Raw genomic sequence first — 19,781 nt, forward strand, 5'->3', positions numbered from 1 at the left:
TTGCTTAGGTAGAACAGGGTTGGATAAATGATTCTTGTTAAAGTACAAAGACATTATAATGGAGGAATATGAGAGCACATAAAATGCTTACACAAGTCTCTGGGATATTACAGCACATAAAATTCTTATAGAAGTCTCTCAAGGGTTAAACCAAATAAAGCCACAGGTCCATGCAGAGTAAGCACTATCTGGTACCCTTAGTTTCAAATGGTGCTATACGGCATGCTTTGCAATCAAGCATTTCTTAGTACAGCTGAGGAAGCTGTTGCTTTCACAATCACTTACATGATGCTGTAAGAACATTTTTCTATGATTGCTCCCAGCAGCTTGTTAGCAAAGTTAACCAAAGATAATATGTTAGTTATCGTTTCAGATGCAGTGAAAGAGCTCAAATGCTACAGCACCTAGATCAGCATTAAGGATTACTCGCATATGAATCAGACACCACTTGTCTAGTTAGAGGTATCATACACTCTTCTGAGACTTAGCAATGATCTTAGACACTAAAGGCCAGATTCTGAAATGCCATTCATACTACATGCTAACTATAACATGGATGGTGTCTTGGCCTTAAGCCTGGCAAGCACTTGACACAGATATGGAAATATTGTTGTCAGCTGGCATTCAAAGTGCACCTCACTGGAATGAGCACAGCATAGGGTAGAACTGTTCACTGTTCATTCCACCCAAGTACTGAAAAAGCCACAGTCATTAACTAATGGAGCATGGAGTGCAGGAAACTGGAAGGATGTACAGCATAGCGGTACCGTGTGCTCTGTGATTAAGTAGTTCAAGAGACACTTACAGGGAACACAACTTTATGGGGGGGAGGTGCAGCGGTGCAGTGTGTGGACCACAATAATTGATACAGCATTATAAATTCAAGGGTCAAAATGCTTTATTTGCTAGTGCAATGTTCGGGAACTGAACCTTACAAAAGAGTAAACAGCAGTGCAGGATTGCGTGCAATTTATGATAAGGCATTGGGTGGTCCACACATGTGGGAGGGTGCAGATCACAGTATGCACACTTTATGACATAAAGAGCCTGGGGGGTTAAAAGTGTACCAGGGTAGAAAGCATCACTGTGTGTCCTTTATAACATGAGTGCAGAAGGAACTGAAGGGAGGTTATAAGTGTAGTGGGGTACACACATAGCAGTACTGTGTGCCTTTTATAACATAAGTGCAGAAGGAACTGAAGGGAGGTTATAAGTGTAGTAGGGTACACACATAGCAGTACTGTGTGCCTTTTATAACATAAGTGCACAAGGACTTGAGTGTAGCAGGGTGCAAAGCAGCATTGTGTGCCCTTTAGACATAAGTGCAGAAGGAACTGAAGGGGGCATTATAAGTGTAGTAAAGTACACACACACAGCAGTACTGTGTGCCTTTTATAACATAAGTGCACAAGGACTTGGTTCATAGGTTCATAGGTAGGTACTAGGCTATTGACCCTGGGGCCTATACAAGCCCAGCCAAAAAGGTACCCTGGCTTTTGCCACCCAAGAAAATTATTTTCCTGTGCCACTGTCGAGCAGAGCCACAGAGGTGATCCCTGGGGTGAATTTCCTATTTCCCATCCAATCATTAAGATTCTTCTTGAAGAGTGCTAATGAGGAGCTTTGTTTGATATTGATAGGTAGTTTATTCCAGAGTATGGGAAGTCTCTGGGACAGGAATCTATCCCTCCGGCATGTTCTGCTTATTGTGGTGACAAGTTTTAGGTCCCTAGAGCGTGTAGCTTGGAGGGATTGGGATTTCTTTAAGTGGAGCATGTCCAGCAGCTCTGGGTTTGACATAGCTTTGTATGTTAGGCAAATATCACTTCTGAGTAGGCGATATGCGATGGAGTAAAGCTGGAGTTTTTTGAGACGGTCTGTGTAAGGCATCTGTTTGAGGCCGGTAATCCTCTTTGTGAAGTATTTCTGCGGCCTTTCCAGTTGTTGTAGATGTCTTGTGATTTACATACCAAAAGGGGCGTTGTACTCTATAATGGGTCTAATGAGTGATGAGTAGAGGGGAACAATGACCTCTTTTTTTCTGGATGAGAAACCTTTTGTGATGAGGTGTGCCATGCAGAAGGATTCTGGGGGCTTAAAAGTGTAGAACTGCACAAAGCAGCATTGTGTGCCCTTTATGACATAAGTGCAGAAGAAACTGAAAGGGGGCTATAAGTGTAGTAGGGCACACACACACCAGTACTGTCTGCCCTTTATAACATAAGAGCAATAAGGACTTGGGGGGGGGTTAAAAGTGTAGCAGGGTACAAAGCAACATTGTGTGCGCTTTATGACATAAGTGCAGAAGGAAGTGAAGGGGGGTTATAAGTGTAGTATGGTACAGAGCAGCACAGTGTGCCCTTTATGACATAGGTGCATAAGGACCTGGGGGTTATAACTGTAGTACAGTACAGAGCAGCACAGTGTGCCCTTTATGATTTAAGTTCAGATGGAACTGAAGGGGGGTTATTAGTGTAGTAGGATACAGAACAACAGAACACTCTGACGAGCTGGCTGTTTTCCCTGCATTTTCCAAACACTGGCCCTACTCCTTGTTAATCATGTATTGGAATCTCACCCTGCATCAAAGGGAAGCTCTTGCTCTTTCTGTTGATAAATATCAGTTGCAAGGACATCACACTTAAGAATCTGACAATGGGTTAATGAAGAACAATGTGTGACCTTTTAGGACTTTGCCTCTTAGCTAATTCTTTAGAGGCTACCACTTGAGAAGCAGTGTGCAGAAAATCATGTTCAGCTAAACCGTCAAACTCTACATAATAATGACTTGTGGATTTCCATATTAGGAACTCAGGCAACACCCTCTTGGATAGGAAACTGTACCTGAAGTCTAACTGTAGTACCTCTATCAGTTATCATGGCTGACCTGTTTTGGGGAGGTGGCACTACAGACTGGGAGCTCTTGTTCTACTCTATTTTTGTTTTACTTGGATCGCTTGTCTGTGTACTTAATAAAGGATTTTCGACTGGAAACAGACTGCCTGCCTTGCTTGGATTACTTTCGAATACTTAGTAATGCTGTGCAATTATATATTTTCTATTATTACTTTTTGTTTTGTTTTGACTTAAGACGAGTTTACATTCGCTACTTCTACTACTATTGTCTGATCTGATTAATATACAGTGATTAACTAGAAATATATGGACTGAAAATCTTCCACACAGAGAAGTTTCTTACACTGTTTTGTTTTTGGACCCACTACACTTTAGTGGGTTGTTTTGAGACTTCGGGGATACCACGGAGATTACTTGTTTTTTGAAAGTAGAAAAATGCAAGCAAGTGGCAAATATAGTTGATTGGAGGTATAGGAACAATTAAACTTCTGCTAAAATCGTGCTGCTAAAAGTATTCTTTGAAATATTCACATGAATTACTCCCTCAAAGAGAAGGCAATGCTCAGAGAAATTACATCAGTCAACAGTTTCCTAGGTGATTTTAACCTAAACTTCCTTGGTCCAGCTAGCACAGATATAACAGGTATGTTCACTACCCGTGTCCTAATATAAATGATTACAGAACCCACTAGAACTAACTTTGCTTCAGGAAACCACTCCCTCTTAGATAATCTTGGGATGAAAAGTTAATAAATATATTAAATAGTTCAGTCTTAGCCAATGGAAGAACAACTGACACTGGTAAAGCCAATGAACTCGGGATCAGTGTCACTGCATTTACCATAAGGAAGAGTACTCAGAAGAATACAGCACTACAAAGGTACCAACTACTGAAACAAAATGTGCTGACATATGTCTACTTGTTGACATGTTTGAAATGTCACTACATGAAGACCTGAGAGGACTAGGTACAAATACATCTGTAATCTAGGCAGCTTAAATAAAGGAAGACACATGTTAGGCTAGCACAAGTGTGACAATACAAGGGCAAAAGTAGTATCATGGTTTGTCAGATGGAAAAGCCTTTGTCAGTTGCATAGCATAAAGGCAGCAAGGTGCAGTGGCTCAGGCAGCAGTAGTCCATCAGAGAGTGTAGCTGCAGCCAATGAGATCTACGCCTTAATATTACAACTCATATAAAGGTAAAACAAGCTGCAGATTCTATTTAACCAATGTCTTACTCTTCCAACCCAATATAAGAAATTTCTTATGTCTATCCTATGTGTTTTGGAACTTTGTTACAGGTTCTGACCCTGGTGCCTACTTGGGAATCTGTCCCAATCATTTACCACTCCTCCTATGAAAGGATACTTCCTCAATCCTCCCCTACGTTGCTCACCTTTTATTTTCAATTTCCATCCTTGTACTGTCATGCACCAAATCCACTCCATAGTACTTGCATATTTTGCATTGTTTTACAATAAAATTAAAGCTGCTATGTTTTACTTATGTATGTATGGATGGACGCATGTTTTAACTAAAAGAAATTTGGATATTCAAAAATTCCTCCAAGTTTTCCAAGTTCCTTTTCAACCTCTCTGCACCTTCCTACATATCAGCGCTGTTACACATGCAAAGAGACCTACTCTTCCATTATGACCCTCTGCAAAGTCACATATGAAAACACTGAAAAGAACTGGCTACACTACTTCACTGGTAACCATATCTTCTTCTGCACATACTCAGGTTACTTTAATCTTCTGCGTCCTTTTGTCAAACCAAGGTTTTACCCATGTTAACCAGCCTAAAACCCATTCCAAATACGTTAAAGTTTAATTAAGCAACTCACATGATTAACAACTCTGTTACCTCACTGCTGAGCAGGACATTTTGCTGTGAAGTGATGTTGTCGGGGGCGGGGGGTCAATGTCTCAGTGGCATACCTCTCAACTGTCCAGAAACTTGCAGAATGTCTAGATTTTTTGCCTCATATTTTTTTAGTCTGTTCCTCATAAAATATGTGGTTTTCTTGCAAATTTTTGATGATTGTAGTCACTAAATAATGACAGTTATTTGAGCTCCAGACTTCATATTCCTCAGAAAATGCACGCTAATGCAAAATGTGTTATCTAACATCTTTCTGGGTTTATAACAGCAGTATTTAAAAATAAATGCCCCTGATGTTGGCCTTTGACCCCTTGTTATTTTTTATTTTGTCTACAGTTCTTGGGCTAAGATGTTGAAAGACATATCCAGTGGCTTTAAGTATCCCCAGATCAAAATCATTGCATGCTCCTCCTTTCAACTTTAAACCATCACTACCACAGATCTTATTATAACTACTGAACAAACTCCTCTGATGTCCCTATTGAGGCATGTGAACTATTGCCCTGGTCCCTGATTCTCTGTAAGGAACATATCATTCCCCCAACTCCTTCACCTCTACAACCTACACCTTTCCTCAAATGTAATGCCTAATGAATGGAAACAAGCCAAAGTTGACCCCTTACCCAAACGTGAATACCTCAAAGATGTCATGGACATTAGACCAATTTTAATATTACCTGCCTGGAGAAAAAGTAGAAAAGCAAATCTTCTCACAGCTAAATGACTACATTAAAATTACAACATCCTCTCAGTTTCACCAGGATGGACACTTTCGTAGCACAATGACCATCCTCTACACACTGACATGTGACATACTATGTAATATGGACAAAGGCTACCAGACCTAATCAAGGTCTTTCACATTCTTGGACATGAGCTACTACTCAGCACCCTGCTAACAGCTGAAATTAGTATTGGCTCCTTCCACTGATTTAAAAGCATCCTCACGCACAAACATTTAAAAGTCCACATAGAAGATTCCTCCTCATCCTCCACCTCACTTTCTAAAGATATCCAACATGGAGGTGCTACTTCACTTATATTTTCACTCTTTATTAATAATTTCCAAGCACACTTTCCTCAGACCCCTAGTAACCTTTATGTAGATGACATGGTCATCTACAGAGCCAATACCTCCCATTCCACCATCAACAAATAGCTTGAGAAGAATCTTAACTCCCTAGCACAATATTTCACACTTAACAAACTCAAACTTAACAGCAGTAAGACAAAGTCCATGGTCTTTAGAACCAGGCAAACAGTGGAGTTAAGGAAGTTTTTCCTTTTCCGCACTGTTGTGCGATCTTGGAGTTAATATAATCCGAGTTTAGCATCAGGGCAAACAGAGAGGCTTGCCCCCTACAAAAACACTGTTTTTTTTTTTTTTGTTTAACAGTGTTTTTCAGTGAATCATATGGTTGTTTTTCATTCCAGCAAAACTCTTCTTTCATTGAACTAATATAAATGCATTTTATACAGATATATGTGTGTGTGTGTGTGTGTGTGTGTGTGTGTGTGTGTGTGTGTGTGTGTGTGTGTGTGTGTGTGTGTGTGCGTGTGTGCGTGTGTGTGTGTGTGTATATATATATGTACAGTGGATATAAAAAGTTGACACACCTCTGTTAAAATGCCAGGCTTTGTGATTTAAAAAAATGAGACCACAATAAATCATTATCTACACCATCACCATTACTGACGCTGTAGCATATGTAGGGGCATTTGGAGGTTGACTGTTTACTTCTCTGTTTGAAGGACCCTCATTAATCAAAACTTTTCTGTTTTTTTCCTTCTTCCTTTCTCAAAACTGCAAACTGGAAGTGGAGAGGTAGGTTATCCCATTTTTAAACACTTTCAATAAGTATGCTTGTTATTCCCATGTCAGTGTAATTATGCCGTTTTGTATCTTTACAAATTGCAATTCATTCTATTTGGTTTAAAATGCATAAGCTCAGTAAGGTGTCTTTAAGTAACCTGTTATTCATTAGCAATAAAGTGATGAAACTCTGCTAATAAAGTGTCGTTATGTAGGATCAATAGTTTCATTAATGTGATCAGTCTGTGTTAATAAGAGAAAACTCTAAAGAATTAATGATTTTTATGACTATTTAGAAGTGAAAATGTTTTAACTTGGTTGCATGAAACATAACTGCTTGATGTGAGAACCTAGCTACTAATACACTGGTGCACACATTATCAGATCCAGCAGCATTCTTGTGAATCACTGTAAGGATCTCTTATTTTGAGATCCCTTCATAGCAAATTGTTTTGTAATCTCATTTATGCACAGGCCTGCATGTGCTACGTACTGGTGCAGTGACATTACATGCTAGCTAGTGGGTGCACCTACTGTGTTCCTCATTTCTTTTATGCTTTTCACACAGTTCACATCTCAGTTCTAAAACTTTTCATAAGAAAACATATGCATTCAATGCTTAAAACACACAAACACTTCAAGGGTTCCTGCAGTCAACAAGATCAGCAAACAGAACTGACACTGGTGTCCTTTTTGACTGTAGACTGTGATATCTGTCAGTGCTTAAATACCAGTATCAGGAGAGGCATACAGGCCAGCTTCAGTCCTCTTTTACAATCAAGAAAATGTGTATGTGGTAGGGTTTTCTGCTCAGCATTTGGTAGAAAGATACCTAGACACCTCCTAAGCATGAGAGACAAATTAGAGAAGAAGAAAGATAAGGTAAGACAATGGTTGCAGCTTCCATATTTTAATTCCGCTGAAAAAAATGGCATCAACCTCCCGTCTTCCACAATGTGGGCTCTTCCTTGACCAACAAAAGATCATGTGTGTGCTTTTCTTCAGCAATATTGAGAGGGGCCACAGATGCACCTCCTAGGATTCCACCTTTGGGGTTTCTCCTAAGACTTGTGCTCAACCCTCCCCCATGTTTGAGGGGCTGTAGTAGTATGGCAATGGGTCAGCTTGATTGGAATTGGCCCTGAAGTCCCATGATGAGGAGTGTGGACTTAAATTTGAGATGAAGGAGTCTTCTCACCTAACCTCCACTCAATTTAAGTTAGAGTTGCCAGCCAGGTTTGAGGCTAGTCCCACAGCTCTTATATTTGGGTCAATGTGCAGTGTCCCAGCCGATGTCTGATGTGATTGCTTGACTCGACCTTTCTGAAATCTGACCTTTTTAGTTTGTAGAAATGTTTGACTAGGAATATTTTGTTGGTATCAGCTTCGCAAGCCCAAGCACCACCTCCATCATGTGTTCTGATCATGCTGATGGTTTAATCTTTGTTGTCATGCTGATAGTTGAATGTTTGCTATCATGGTGATGGTTTAATGTTTCCTGTCGTGCTGATGGAAGGCCATTAGGGACTTGATATAAGTGATGCACTGCATAGGGTTGTTGCTATCATAAATAACACATCAGGAGTATTCTGATACATTCATAATGCCATGAGGCAATAGTAAATAGTACAGATGCTATAGCACAAAGTGGCCCGATACTGCTTAGCTATGTATAAGGACCAGAATATTGCTAGGATTACAGAAAAAGAGATGAAAAATAAATTAATGCAGCCATCTTATTGGCAGCAGGCATGCTATTAGCGATGTGCTTGAATTATGGGTCATCATGTGACCTGCAAGAAAGGAGTAGTGAACTGTTGTGCCTGAGGCTATACCAATTCACATGTGCAGCCAAGAACCTCATATTTACAACAATGGCACTGTCAGCAGGCCACAGAAGGAGAGCACAGCAAAGTGCCAAATGAGTATATCATACAAATGGGGAGGAAGGGAGGAATAAGAAAGAAGAAATGGGGTAAGATCCAGCAGAGGAACACACAATGGTAATAAAAAAAAGACAGGTGGGGGAAGAAATGCATATTTTTGAGACAGGTGCCTGTTTTAATTTTTTGAAGAAGGCAAGACGGGCTGGTAGCAAGGAGAATGTGCAGAAAGATGGAAAAAGGAAGATAGCAAGAACAGACAAACAAGCATAAAATAAATCCAAAAAATATATAAGTGAGTTAACCACCACGGTCCAGTCAAATAAAAGTCCAGAAGATGTGCAAAAGGCAAACAATTTACTGGAAAAAAGGTTAGTGCTTTCGCGGGGTTACCACTTCATCAGACCAAGTACAAAATAAAAGTAAAAACCACATACTTAAAAAAACACTCAACCAATCAATAAGAAACAATTAAAAGAAACCAATAAAAAAAAAACATGATCTTACATCACCTTCTGCCTAATAAGGCAGGATTAAGGGAAATGCCACTGTTAAGTACTGGAAATTCATAGGCCCTCATAGAGATAATCCATTTCCGTTCACATAATTCAACAGTGTTATTAAAATCACCTCTTCTTTTGCTGCCATGGATTACCTGTTACATTATGTGAACTGAAATGGATTGTTTCTTATTGATTGGTTGAGTGTTTTTTTAAATATGTGTTTTTTACTTTTATTTTGTACTTGGTCTGATGAAGTGGACCGTGGTGGTTGACTCACTTATATATTTTTTGGATTTACTGCGTTTGTTTGTGAGTCTCCTTTAGCAACTAGGATAGCTTATAGATAAATTTTTCATTAAGCATAAAATAAAGGCAGAGACATACAAGGGATGGTATGGACAGAAAATGGAGAAGGCAATAGTGGAGAGATGCAGGCAGACATAGGGAGGACAATTAGTGACGAGGAGAACTGGACTACAAACAGGGAAAGGGGGTGACACATAAGGAAGTGTTAAACAAGGTATGAAGCGCAGTGCAATAACAAACTAGTAAACGAAAAGTGCACTGTTGTTTGTTGTGTTAGTTCTTGTCTGATGAAGTCTGATCTAAGTGACGAAAAACATGTTATTTGTTTAACGTTTAACGTACAATAAAGCTAGTATTGGAATTTTAGTTGTCCGGTGCAGTTCGTCCTCTTAACAGTGCACATAAGGAAGTGTAACACTATGATGGGAACCTGAGCAGGGGACATAGGACTTTTCTGAATGGCTAAGAGGAGTACTCACCCAGATATCAGTCACCTCTGTGACTGACATCATGGGCAGGCCTTGACTCTGGTGGCTGAATGATCAGGCCCAGCTAGTCACACACTCTGTCATCCACTCAAGAACATTCTGCAGGGTCCTGATCTGTGAGACCAGCTACCATACCTTGCACCAGATGATTTGGGGTGGAACCCTGGGCCACATTCAGAGAAGGAGTCTCCACTCCCTCCTGAAAAGTGTCCATGATGGTTACCAGAAAGCCCTTCAGTTCACCTTCGGGAAGGTGACTTTCATCATTTGCAGAGGGGGAGGGCTGGCAACTGTTGGTGACCCAACACCACACGTATTGGTTGATGTAGATCAAGATGACCACCCATTCCACATCCTGTACCACAAGTGAACAAAGAGAAGAAGGAGAGAAGAACAGAAACAGAAAAAAATAAGGCATATTATAACGGACACAAGTCAGTGTAACGTACTCATGTCAATAAAAGGCAAGGATAGCAATAGACAATAATTAGAAAATGCAGTACAGGCAACTATACAGAGTGCTTAATATAAAATTCTGGACCTCTCTCTACTTAGCTTCTGCTTCCCACTTGAACAATGTTGGGGTGGCAACTCCACTGGTTGCTATATTTATGCCTGCAGTGCTCAGAGTGGATGATGCTACTGGCATGAGTCACTGTCTTGACAATCTGGTGTCAGGAGGACAGGCATCAATTTTAATATGAGAGGCCATCATAATGGCCAATCAGGTACTCCAGATAATCCCTAAGCAGAATATACAGGGATATTTTTGTCTCTAGGCTGCAGCAAGCAGGAGACGTGCTGAGTTTAGCCCCCAAAGAGGCCATGTCTTCTCACCAGGTCAGAATGTGAGAAAAATGGTAGCCCAGTGTACATGTGATGGGCACCATGTGACGCTTACTTACATGCAACAAGGATGCACTATAGAAAGTCACTAGTGCATACAGATAGCACAAGAGCTTCACAATGTTCAAGCATAAGCATACTGTGCACATGATCTCCTATCCCAGGAATGCGCAGGGTGAGAATGGCAGCACTGCCTGTAGGTGACAGCACAGCACATTATGGCAGTGATTCAGAGATGATGGCACTAAGTTACATCATCATCATAATCGTCATGGTACAAGGCCTGCTATAGTATGATAAAATGCTCAGTCACTATATCGTGGGAGAACATGTTACAGTGAGTACCTCAGAAAGAGGATTTCAGTGGATAATGTACATCAGGACTACATAAGTACACATGGGTGCATGCAGGCAACAAGAACAGATATTGAATGGTACAGTGAGTAAGATAACATACCAGAAGGGCATGACAGGTTACTGTCATGTCATGGGGGCTTCACCCTGACAGAGAAGAGGACATAAGGGAATGACAGCTTACTGTTCATTTGTGGGGGTCCATTCTTTCAGGGAACAGAGCATACGGGCATGACAATTTGCCATTCAGCTGTGTGTGTGTGTGTGTGTGTGTGTGTGTGTGTGTGTGTGTGTGTGTGTGTGTGTGTGTCGGTGTTGGAGGAGGCTACATTGCAGCATAAGCAAACAGACTTGAAGGCATGCTACAGGAGAAATGAGGCCTTTCTTCACCATGATACTACAAGAAAGTGGATAATGATAACATGATCATTGCTGCTGTAAGGATGGCACAGGGAGGGAGGGAGTGGTGACAAAACATTATCATACAGATATATGAGCACCAAATGGAGGCAAGGGAACATTGCTGAGAGAGGAGTCTGCTAAGGGCAGTCATGCTTACACACACACACACACACACACACACACACACACACACACACACACACACACACACACACACACACACACACACACACACACACACACACACACACACACACACACACACACACACAGTAACTCATGTGTAAATCACAGGTGTACATGCCTTGTCATTAAACTAGGAGAAAGGTAACAGCTGGAAAAGCTCATGACACAGGAAACAGAGCTGGTACTGTGGGCTCTATGTATATATGGCATATGTATCCTTGATAAGGGTAAACCAGACAAGGTTTTCCAGGATGAGGTATGTCAAGGAGAGGTGCAGCAATTCAGTGCCATGAATGACCACAATAGGACAGGAGTACATGTGTATCACAGGGTCACTGATGTGATAGTGCATGCTATGACCAAGGCACAAAACATTGCCACAGTTACACCACAGAAGGTTAGCCGTCAATACGGACATGAAAAACTTCCTGGTAACTCTGGGGCAGATGAGAGAACCCTCAAACCTAGAAGCCACTTGGATGTTGAGCTGGTCTGATGACAACTGCCAAAGTGTCTGTAGGTGATGGACTGGATTCTCTGACCCAGGTATCACACTTGGAATCAATCATGAGTATGTGCAGATCAGTGATACAGTCCCAGTCAGCTGCTATGAGCACCACAGCAGGGATTGTGAGTGTGCTGTATGACCTGCATGACAAAATGCAACTACTGCAAGGACAGTGGAGCAACCTGCGCATTTTGCAAAATGATACAACCCATATGAACCTGAAGCACACACGTCTGCTGAAGGAACTAAGTGGCCCACTTGGTATCCAATAGTACAGCTATAAGGAAACTGGTAAATGCCCACTGTGGCTGTGCAAAGGCCTAGATGCTCAATGGATAATCACAGGCCAGGTTTATACAGATGCCATACACAGTTCTGTATAATCCGTCACTGCCACTTCTGACCATAGATGTCTCCAAACCCAGGTGAGGCTAGTCTCACACTTGAGGCCACTGTTTGTCTTGCTCCATTACAGGAGCGCCTTGCCAGGTCAGCTGGTCTGGGTCCCACAGTTCCTATTTCCTGTGAGCCTAGCATGAAATGTCTAGATGTGGACATCCTTGGAGTCATGAACACTTTTCTTCTACTGCCTCCACAGATGGGGGAGAACACAGCGGGGTTCCATTACTCACTTTCAAAGTGTTACACCATCCCTTGTGCAGGACATAGCTAACCCTGACACAGCACAGATGTGTGGTACACCTGGCCATCACTGACTGAACCTTAACACTAGGGGGATGTGATTCCTGACTCCCGAAAAACAGCTGTCCACCAGTATGGATATCACATCATCCTCCAATAACCTGACATATGGTAGCACTGCTGATACCTATCACTGTGTAGCATCCCACCTGTGCAAATTATGATGCCCATACCGCTGACCTGTGTCAGTAAGGTAATGTCTGATGCATATCATTGCCAGTCAATGCACTGTAATGCACAGCCTTGCTGTGTAAATGCACACATCATTTTTATTCTGTGTTATAAACATTGCTCTTGGCATAGAGGGATAAAGTCCTGACTACTCCCTAGGTGACCCCAATCTCAGTAATTTCTAGGGTGCTTTCTGGAGCTGGCATGTTAGGGGAGACAGGAATGATGTGGTTTAACTGGCACACCTCTCCTCTAGAGGAGGAATCATATGCCAGGGTCGCACACCACCTGTGGATGAATCCTCTGTGCAGATCAGAGACCCTAGAGGAGCTTTATTTTTTAAGGGGAGGCACAGCCATCCAGAGGGGGTTATGTCACTTGCAGAAGAAAGTGTCATGCTCTCACTCACACCCACTGCATGATACTCCCTGGGTGTGTTACCAAATATGCACAGTGAGGATAGGGCTACAAAAAAAAATCTGCCCATGATGCCTGCCTCAGCGATGGCATGTGCTGGTCAGCTCTCATCACAATGATGGAAAATGAATCAGCTAGTAGACTAAGATAGAGTCTGATGGTCTGCTTGCAGCAGGGATAAAAAAGTGATTGCCATGGACCATAGATGTGAACCAGAGAATGCCTCTTTGCCACTGTTGCAGCATATTGTGCCTTCCTCTGCTTTGCACAGGGTGCTGCACCCAGTTCCTCAGAGGACTCAGTGCCTGAACCCTCCTCTGCTGTTACCACAAGTCTGTCAGACAGTTCTGCATGTAACCCTGTTGTACTGGATTGAATACTACCAAACTGTAAAATGGAACACACCACAAATAACTTACTGCAGTGTGCCATCTGATGTGTCTAAGCAGAAGAAGCATGCATTCAGAAGTCTGAACACACATTTAATCACATTTTATGTCTGCCATGGCATGCTTCTATGCCATCTCTTCCATTTTTTTGGGGGGGGTCAGATATGTGTCATCCACCACAGTTCCAAAATATATCCTGCTTCACCTGCAACACACAACAATGGACACCATTATGAATGCTCTGTTGCCTATATCAATGGAATGGAATACTCAGGATTATGGTGCTAGTAATGTGTATAACTATCAACTTATGAAAAGTGACCTCACACATAATGTTAATAGAGGCTGCACAAGTGCCAGACGTGAGAATCAAGAAAACTGTCTGGACAGGGCACAGACACATTGTATAAAATAATTTGTGTACTGTACACTGCTTGGCAGTTAATGAAGTACAAGTCCTTCTGGTTGATACACCAAACACCATGTGGAGCAGCTCAAACCTTGATGGAAATGTGTGCAATCAAAAGTCCCCAATACCTCACAGAAACTGACTACTGTTTTTATAATGGTGGTTCTCTCCTCTGCTTCCATTGAAACCACATATGTTCCTCTACAATTTGTACAGAGTGGGTAAATCCTGACACCTGTGAAACTCCCAACATTTCCACTGTCAGATGCTGAAAGGTCATCTTAGCAAGGATGACTAATGCTGCACAAATCTTCATGTCAACTGGGATAGGAAATCCATGCAATCTCCTTGATTCTATGTGTAGGCAGTACATGTCTACTAACTCCCATATGGTGTCTCTATCCACACGGTAGTTAGTGGTTGAAAATGTTCAGGATGGGGAGGTAATGGCTTGTCAGTCGCAGCTGGACCTGTCAGCAAAACTGAGGATGACAATGTACAACACTGTGGCCACTGGTGAGAAAACTACTACTAACACGTTGTTCAGCTAATGCTAATGCTGTTCCCATCATCATAGTGCAAGTGAAGCTACCATACACTGAAAAGTCATGGCCTTCACAACAGATCAACACTGCAATTCTCCCTGCACTAACTGTATACATCTCTAAATCACTCTATCATGTTCATAGGTTCATAGGTATGTACTAGTCTAATGGCCCTGGAGCCTTTACAATCCTAATCCATAGAAGTGCCCTGGCATCATGCTGCCCAATGTTATTTCCAGTGCCTCTATCAAGTAGAGCCACTGGAGTGATCCCCATGGTGAACTTTCTATTTCTCATCCACTCATCAAGCTTTCTCTTTTAAGAGAGCCAGTAAGGTGCTCTGCTTGACATGTATGGGAAGTCTATTCCAGAGCATGGGCAGTCTCTGGGTTATGAACCTGTCTCTCCAGCATGTTATATGGATTGTGGTAATGAGGTCAAGGTCTCTGGAGAGTGTGGTGCGGAGGGACTGGGATTTTTTTTAGATGTAGCATTTCTAACAGAGCTGGGTCAGACATGGCTTTGTAAGTCAAGTAGAGATTGCCTCTTAATAGATGATATGAGACGGAGAATAGGTGGAGTTTTTGAGTCTGTCCATATATGACATGTGTTTAAGGCATAGGATCCTCTTTCTGAGGTACTTTTGTGGCCTTTCCAGCTCTTGCATGTGTCTAGTAAGGTACATGCCAAATGGGGCATTATACTCGAAGATTGGCCTAATGAGGGAAGAGTAGAGAGGGATGATGACCTCTTTCTTCCTGGATGCAAAACCCTTGGTAATGACATGTACCACGCAGAAGGACTTTCAGACCACAGTGTCAATGTGGTATTCGAAGGAGAGGTTGCTGTCAACCTGTGTCCCCAGATCTCTTATAACGCCTTCAGTGTTCAGTGGACTCCCATCAATGTGGTAATTAGTGGGAACTGAGTTTTTCCCAAATGGGATGATGACGCATTTTTTGGTATTAAGCTTAAGGCCATGGTTTTGAAACCAATCATTGGTCTCAGTGAGGCCTTTCTGTAGTATGTTTGCATCACTTGCGGAGTTAATAATGGCTCCCAGCTTGCAGTCATCTGCAAACTTGGTCAGCCAGAGTCCCTTAGTGTTGGCCTGGACTTCTGAGAAATAGATGCCAAGCAGGAGAGGACCCAGGACCAATCCTGATGGGACTCCATTTGTGACTGGTTGGCAGGCTGACATGGAGTCCACTACTTTCACACTATGGGTTCTATCTGTGAGCCAATTTGCAACCCACCTATTGATATAGGGGTTGATGCCTAGTTTGGTGAGTTTATCAATAATTCCTGAGTGGGGAATAGTATCAAAGGCCTTGGCCAGATCAAGGTAGGCTGTATGAACTGCCTTCCCCTCATCCACAGCTCTGGTGACTGACTCAAAGAAGTCAACCAGGTTGAGCAGGCATGATCTACCTTTTTGCTGTCCTTATTACTATTAATAAATGATTTTTAAGGGGTTTGTTTTTTGCTGGCTCTTCCTTTTATTCCTCCTATGATCTACCTTTCACAAAACTAAACTGTATGGGATTTAGAGTTTGGACATTCCCTATATCCTTGTTAATTAGGGCCATGATGATGCACTCCATAGCCTTACATATCAGACTTGTCAGGCTAATGGGACGATAATTCCCAGGGTCTGTAGTCACTCCACATTTATGGAGAGGGATGTCTGTAGCAGTATGTCATCCAGTAGGAACAAAGCCTGAGGTGAGGCTGTGATTGAACAGAGCACACAGATGTGCTGCCAGTTCACTTTGTAGTTCATACAAAACACATCCAGGGATATTGGTGGGTCCTATGGAAGCTGTATTCTTGGCCTTGGACAACGCAGCTTTAACCTGTGCTGCAGTAATGCTGGGTGCCTGGCATTCCTCTGGTATTGTGATTGGTCCTTGGCGGGAAGAGAGGGGTAAAGTTGGCACTGAATCTGTCGGCCAGTATGTTGGCAATACCTGTTGGCTCAGTATAGGAGGTACCATTGTGCAGTAACTCAGAGCAAACCTGGGAATTGCTGTGGAGATTTTTGATATAACTATAGAAGGTTTTGTGGTTCTTTTTAGTGTCTGCCACAATTCTACCTTCATAGCTGGCTTTAGAGGTTTTGATGACGGATGTCAACTTTTTGTTGATGCTGTTAAGGGAGTTTTTCCAGTCTTGGGATGTCACCTTTTTCTGCAACAGTTTCTTCCTTCTGTTGTAGAGTTTATTAATGGCAGGGGGCCACCAGATTGGCTTCCTTTTTTTGGAGGAGAGTGTCTTGGCTCTGTTGGGTATGGCTAGTTCCATGCATTTATGTACATGTTCATACAGTGCATCGGTGTATGATTCAGCAGTCATGCATCTATTTTTCATTGACATGGGTGCCGTAAAGTTAGCCACCTCTGATTTTCAGGAGCCCAAAGTCAGCTTTGGAGTTTTTCATGGTGGTTACCTTTGCGGGGGGTGTGGGTGAGATGTGGATTTCCATGGTGATTAGTTTGTGGTCAGAGCTACCCAGGGAGGAATTGACTATTGGTGTAGTGCAACGGTTGCCCATGTTAGTAATAACCAGGTCAAGGATGTTGCTTCCTCTAGTGGGGGTAAGAATGAGCTGGTCCAGGGCATTGGAATTGATGAATTCCAGGAAGCGTTGGGCCAGTGTATTGGTGCATGAGTAGTTTTCCCAGTTGATGGAGGGGTAGTTGAAGTCACCAAGGATGAGAGTGTTGGGTTGGACCCTAATAGTTTCCAGGGTGCTTAGGAATGTGGAGTGAGAGTCTTGGGACATGGTTGGGGACCTACGACCTGAATCGCTGTCTTACCCAATGTTAGTTGTACCTGAAGTATCTCAGACGCGTTATGCTGGGCTACTAGTCTGGAGGTGTGCATATCTTTAGGAATATGGAGCCACCACTGTCTTTGGAGCTTCGGTCCATGTTCTGGGGCTGAAAGGTGTGGAATGAGTTATAGCCTGGTTGCGCAGGGGTGCTTTCTGCTGCTTTAAACCAGGTCTCCATTACAGCACAAATGTCAGTGTTCTATATTTTGAGGAGTGCTTCGAGCAACTGCATCTTCAGATTTACACTTCTAGTACGGAGCACCATGACCCTCAGATTGCATTTATTTATAGCTGCCATGGTGGTAATTTGGTCTTTGGAACATCGCCTAAAAAAAGGCAATGTTTGATTTCATGATTTGCATATGTGATGGCTTTTATTATGATGACGCTTGCATGCCATTATGTAGCAATTTGCATACCATGCATGCTGAGCTATTTCTCCTGTAGCACGGTTGTGCTATTTGCTCCTCTGAATTGTCCCCTTCCTGCTTGTCAAGTTCACCATACTACTTTGCATAAATTTGTTCAGTTATCGTTTTTTAATACACCTGCCATACTTCTCTGCCTGATTACTGCATGGAAGAAAGAAAGAAATAATAATCTGTGCCACTGAAGTGGCTGAATTACTGAGCTTAGGAATTTCATGCAAAAATAAGTATTACTTGACAAAAGCTCTGTGTGCTTTATGTGTAGAATGTTTATTGTTATATGCTTCACATGTAGACATTTGTTATATGTATCTTTCTTCTGGATTTGATACAGAAATCTCTGAATGCAATTATCATTTTTATAAATTAAAACTTTTTTATTGTTTTGACCTTGCATTACCTGTTTTTGCTCTAGACTTCTCAGAAAAGTTCATGAAGTTGTCTTTGTATATTAAAAAGACTACATTTTAAAGGCTGAGAGCAGTTAACAGACAGTGGATACACTGTATGACTTTACTTGGACAGGGAGTTCTCGGAATTAGTTTGTGACTTCTCTCACCAGATGGATCTGTTCCCAAGCCATCTGATTCCTTTTATTTTGGAATGCTAAGAGTAGTATCCTTAATATTTGTATAATTCAAAATATTTTGGGATTACAGGAAATGACAGACATATACTCACTATATTAAATGATCTACAGTAGAGTTATTCCCCAGCATGTTTTACCTCCTATCCAGAGCTTTTAATTTACAAGGGAAAAGGGCTTTAAATATACAGTTAGCAAACAATAAAACAATATGAGGAATGCAAACCAAAATATTTTGCCTTTCCCTCAAAGCAGTCTATTTAATGTAGAGGCTGCTGAACTCTTACAAATGCTGGGGTGATAAAGATTTTATTTATTTTGCTTTTGTTTACCATGTTTGTCCAACTGGGTTTAGTCGGAAAAAAAAAACTTTTCAGTGGAGGACTAGGGGGAAAAGCTACAACACATTACAAGCAATTTTAAACAGACACTCAATAATATATGTGAACAGACATTAAATACATACGTTTGCTAATTAGATTACATTCATATGAACCTAGAGGCAACTATTACAGTAGAAAATATACTTATGCACTATCAGTACATGTCGAACACTGAGTATTTGAAGAGGTATTATTGAGTATGAAAGATTGATAATAAAGCATCTGATTAGTGATTAGAAATTCAATTAAATGGAGATGAGGGAAGGAACCAGGTAGGGCAGAAATGCTAATGTTGTTGTTAAGAAGTGGGGTATAAAGAAGGTTCAGAGACAACTATATATAAGGCTATCATAATGTTTATATTACAAGTATAGAGGTGAGGGTGAGCAGTGTCACACATCTATATATATGGCTGGAAGATGCTAGTAAAATTATTCAGGTATTAGGAAAGACAGGATGTGGGGTATAGGATTCTAAGTAAAGAAAAATGGTTTGGCAATATGGGAAGATGATGATAACAGTGGCATTTAAGTTAGAGATGTACAGGATCAGATCCAATGATTTGATAGGTTCAGCTTTAGTTGTGTTTTAAATACATTTGCATTCTGAATGGATTTCAATGGTAGTGGGATGTAGTTCCATAGTTTACCTACACTATTTGAATATAGAAAGTCACTGCAGTATTAAATGATTTGGTTATAGTGATTACTGATTTTTCTCTAGGGCATAAAATTCTATTGGGGGAACAGTACTCTATTAAAGTTATTAAGGGCTGGGCACTTCTGGTTTGTAGAGAAATCTGTGTACTTAAGTTAGATGAGAGAGAACTAGGTAATGTGGTAGTTCTAGCCTGTTTAGTTCTATAAAGGGCTGGGCAGTACTG

General features: G+C 41.5%; 1 protein-coding gene across 1 annotated transcript in view; it reads left to right on the plus strand.

Moving 5' to 3' along the window:
- The first annotated feature begins 7,405 nt into the window (after window positions 1-7,405).
- The window catches only part of TNNI1 (troponin I1, slow skeletal type), a 153,761-nt gene continuing 141,385 nt past the window's right edge, over window positions 7,406-19,781 (plus strand). Inside the window, exon 1 of the mRNA XM_044076138.1 lies at window positions 7,406-7,438. Coding sequence (XP_043932073.1) covers window positions 7,406-7,438 — 33 coding nt within the window. The remainder of the gene's footprint in view (window positions 7,439-19,781) is intronic.

The sequence above is a fragment of the Protopterus annectens genome, chromosome 7.part0, assembly GCF_019279795.1.
Source record: "Protopterus annectens isolate FY-2018-M chromosome 7.part0, PAN1.0, whole genome shotgun sequence".
NCBI classification, from domain to species: Eukaryota; Metazoa; Chordata; order Ceratodontiformes; family Protopteridae; genus Protopterus; species Protopterus annectens.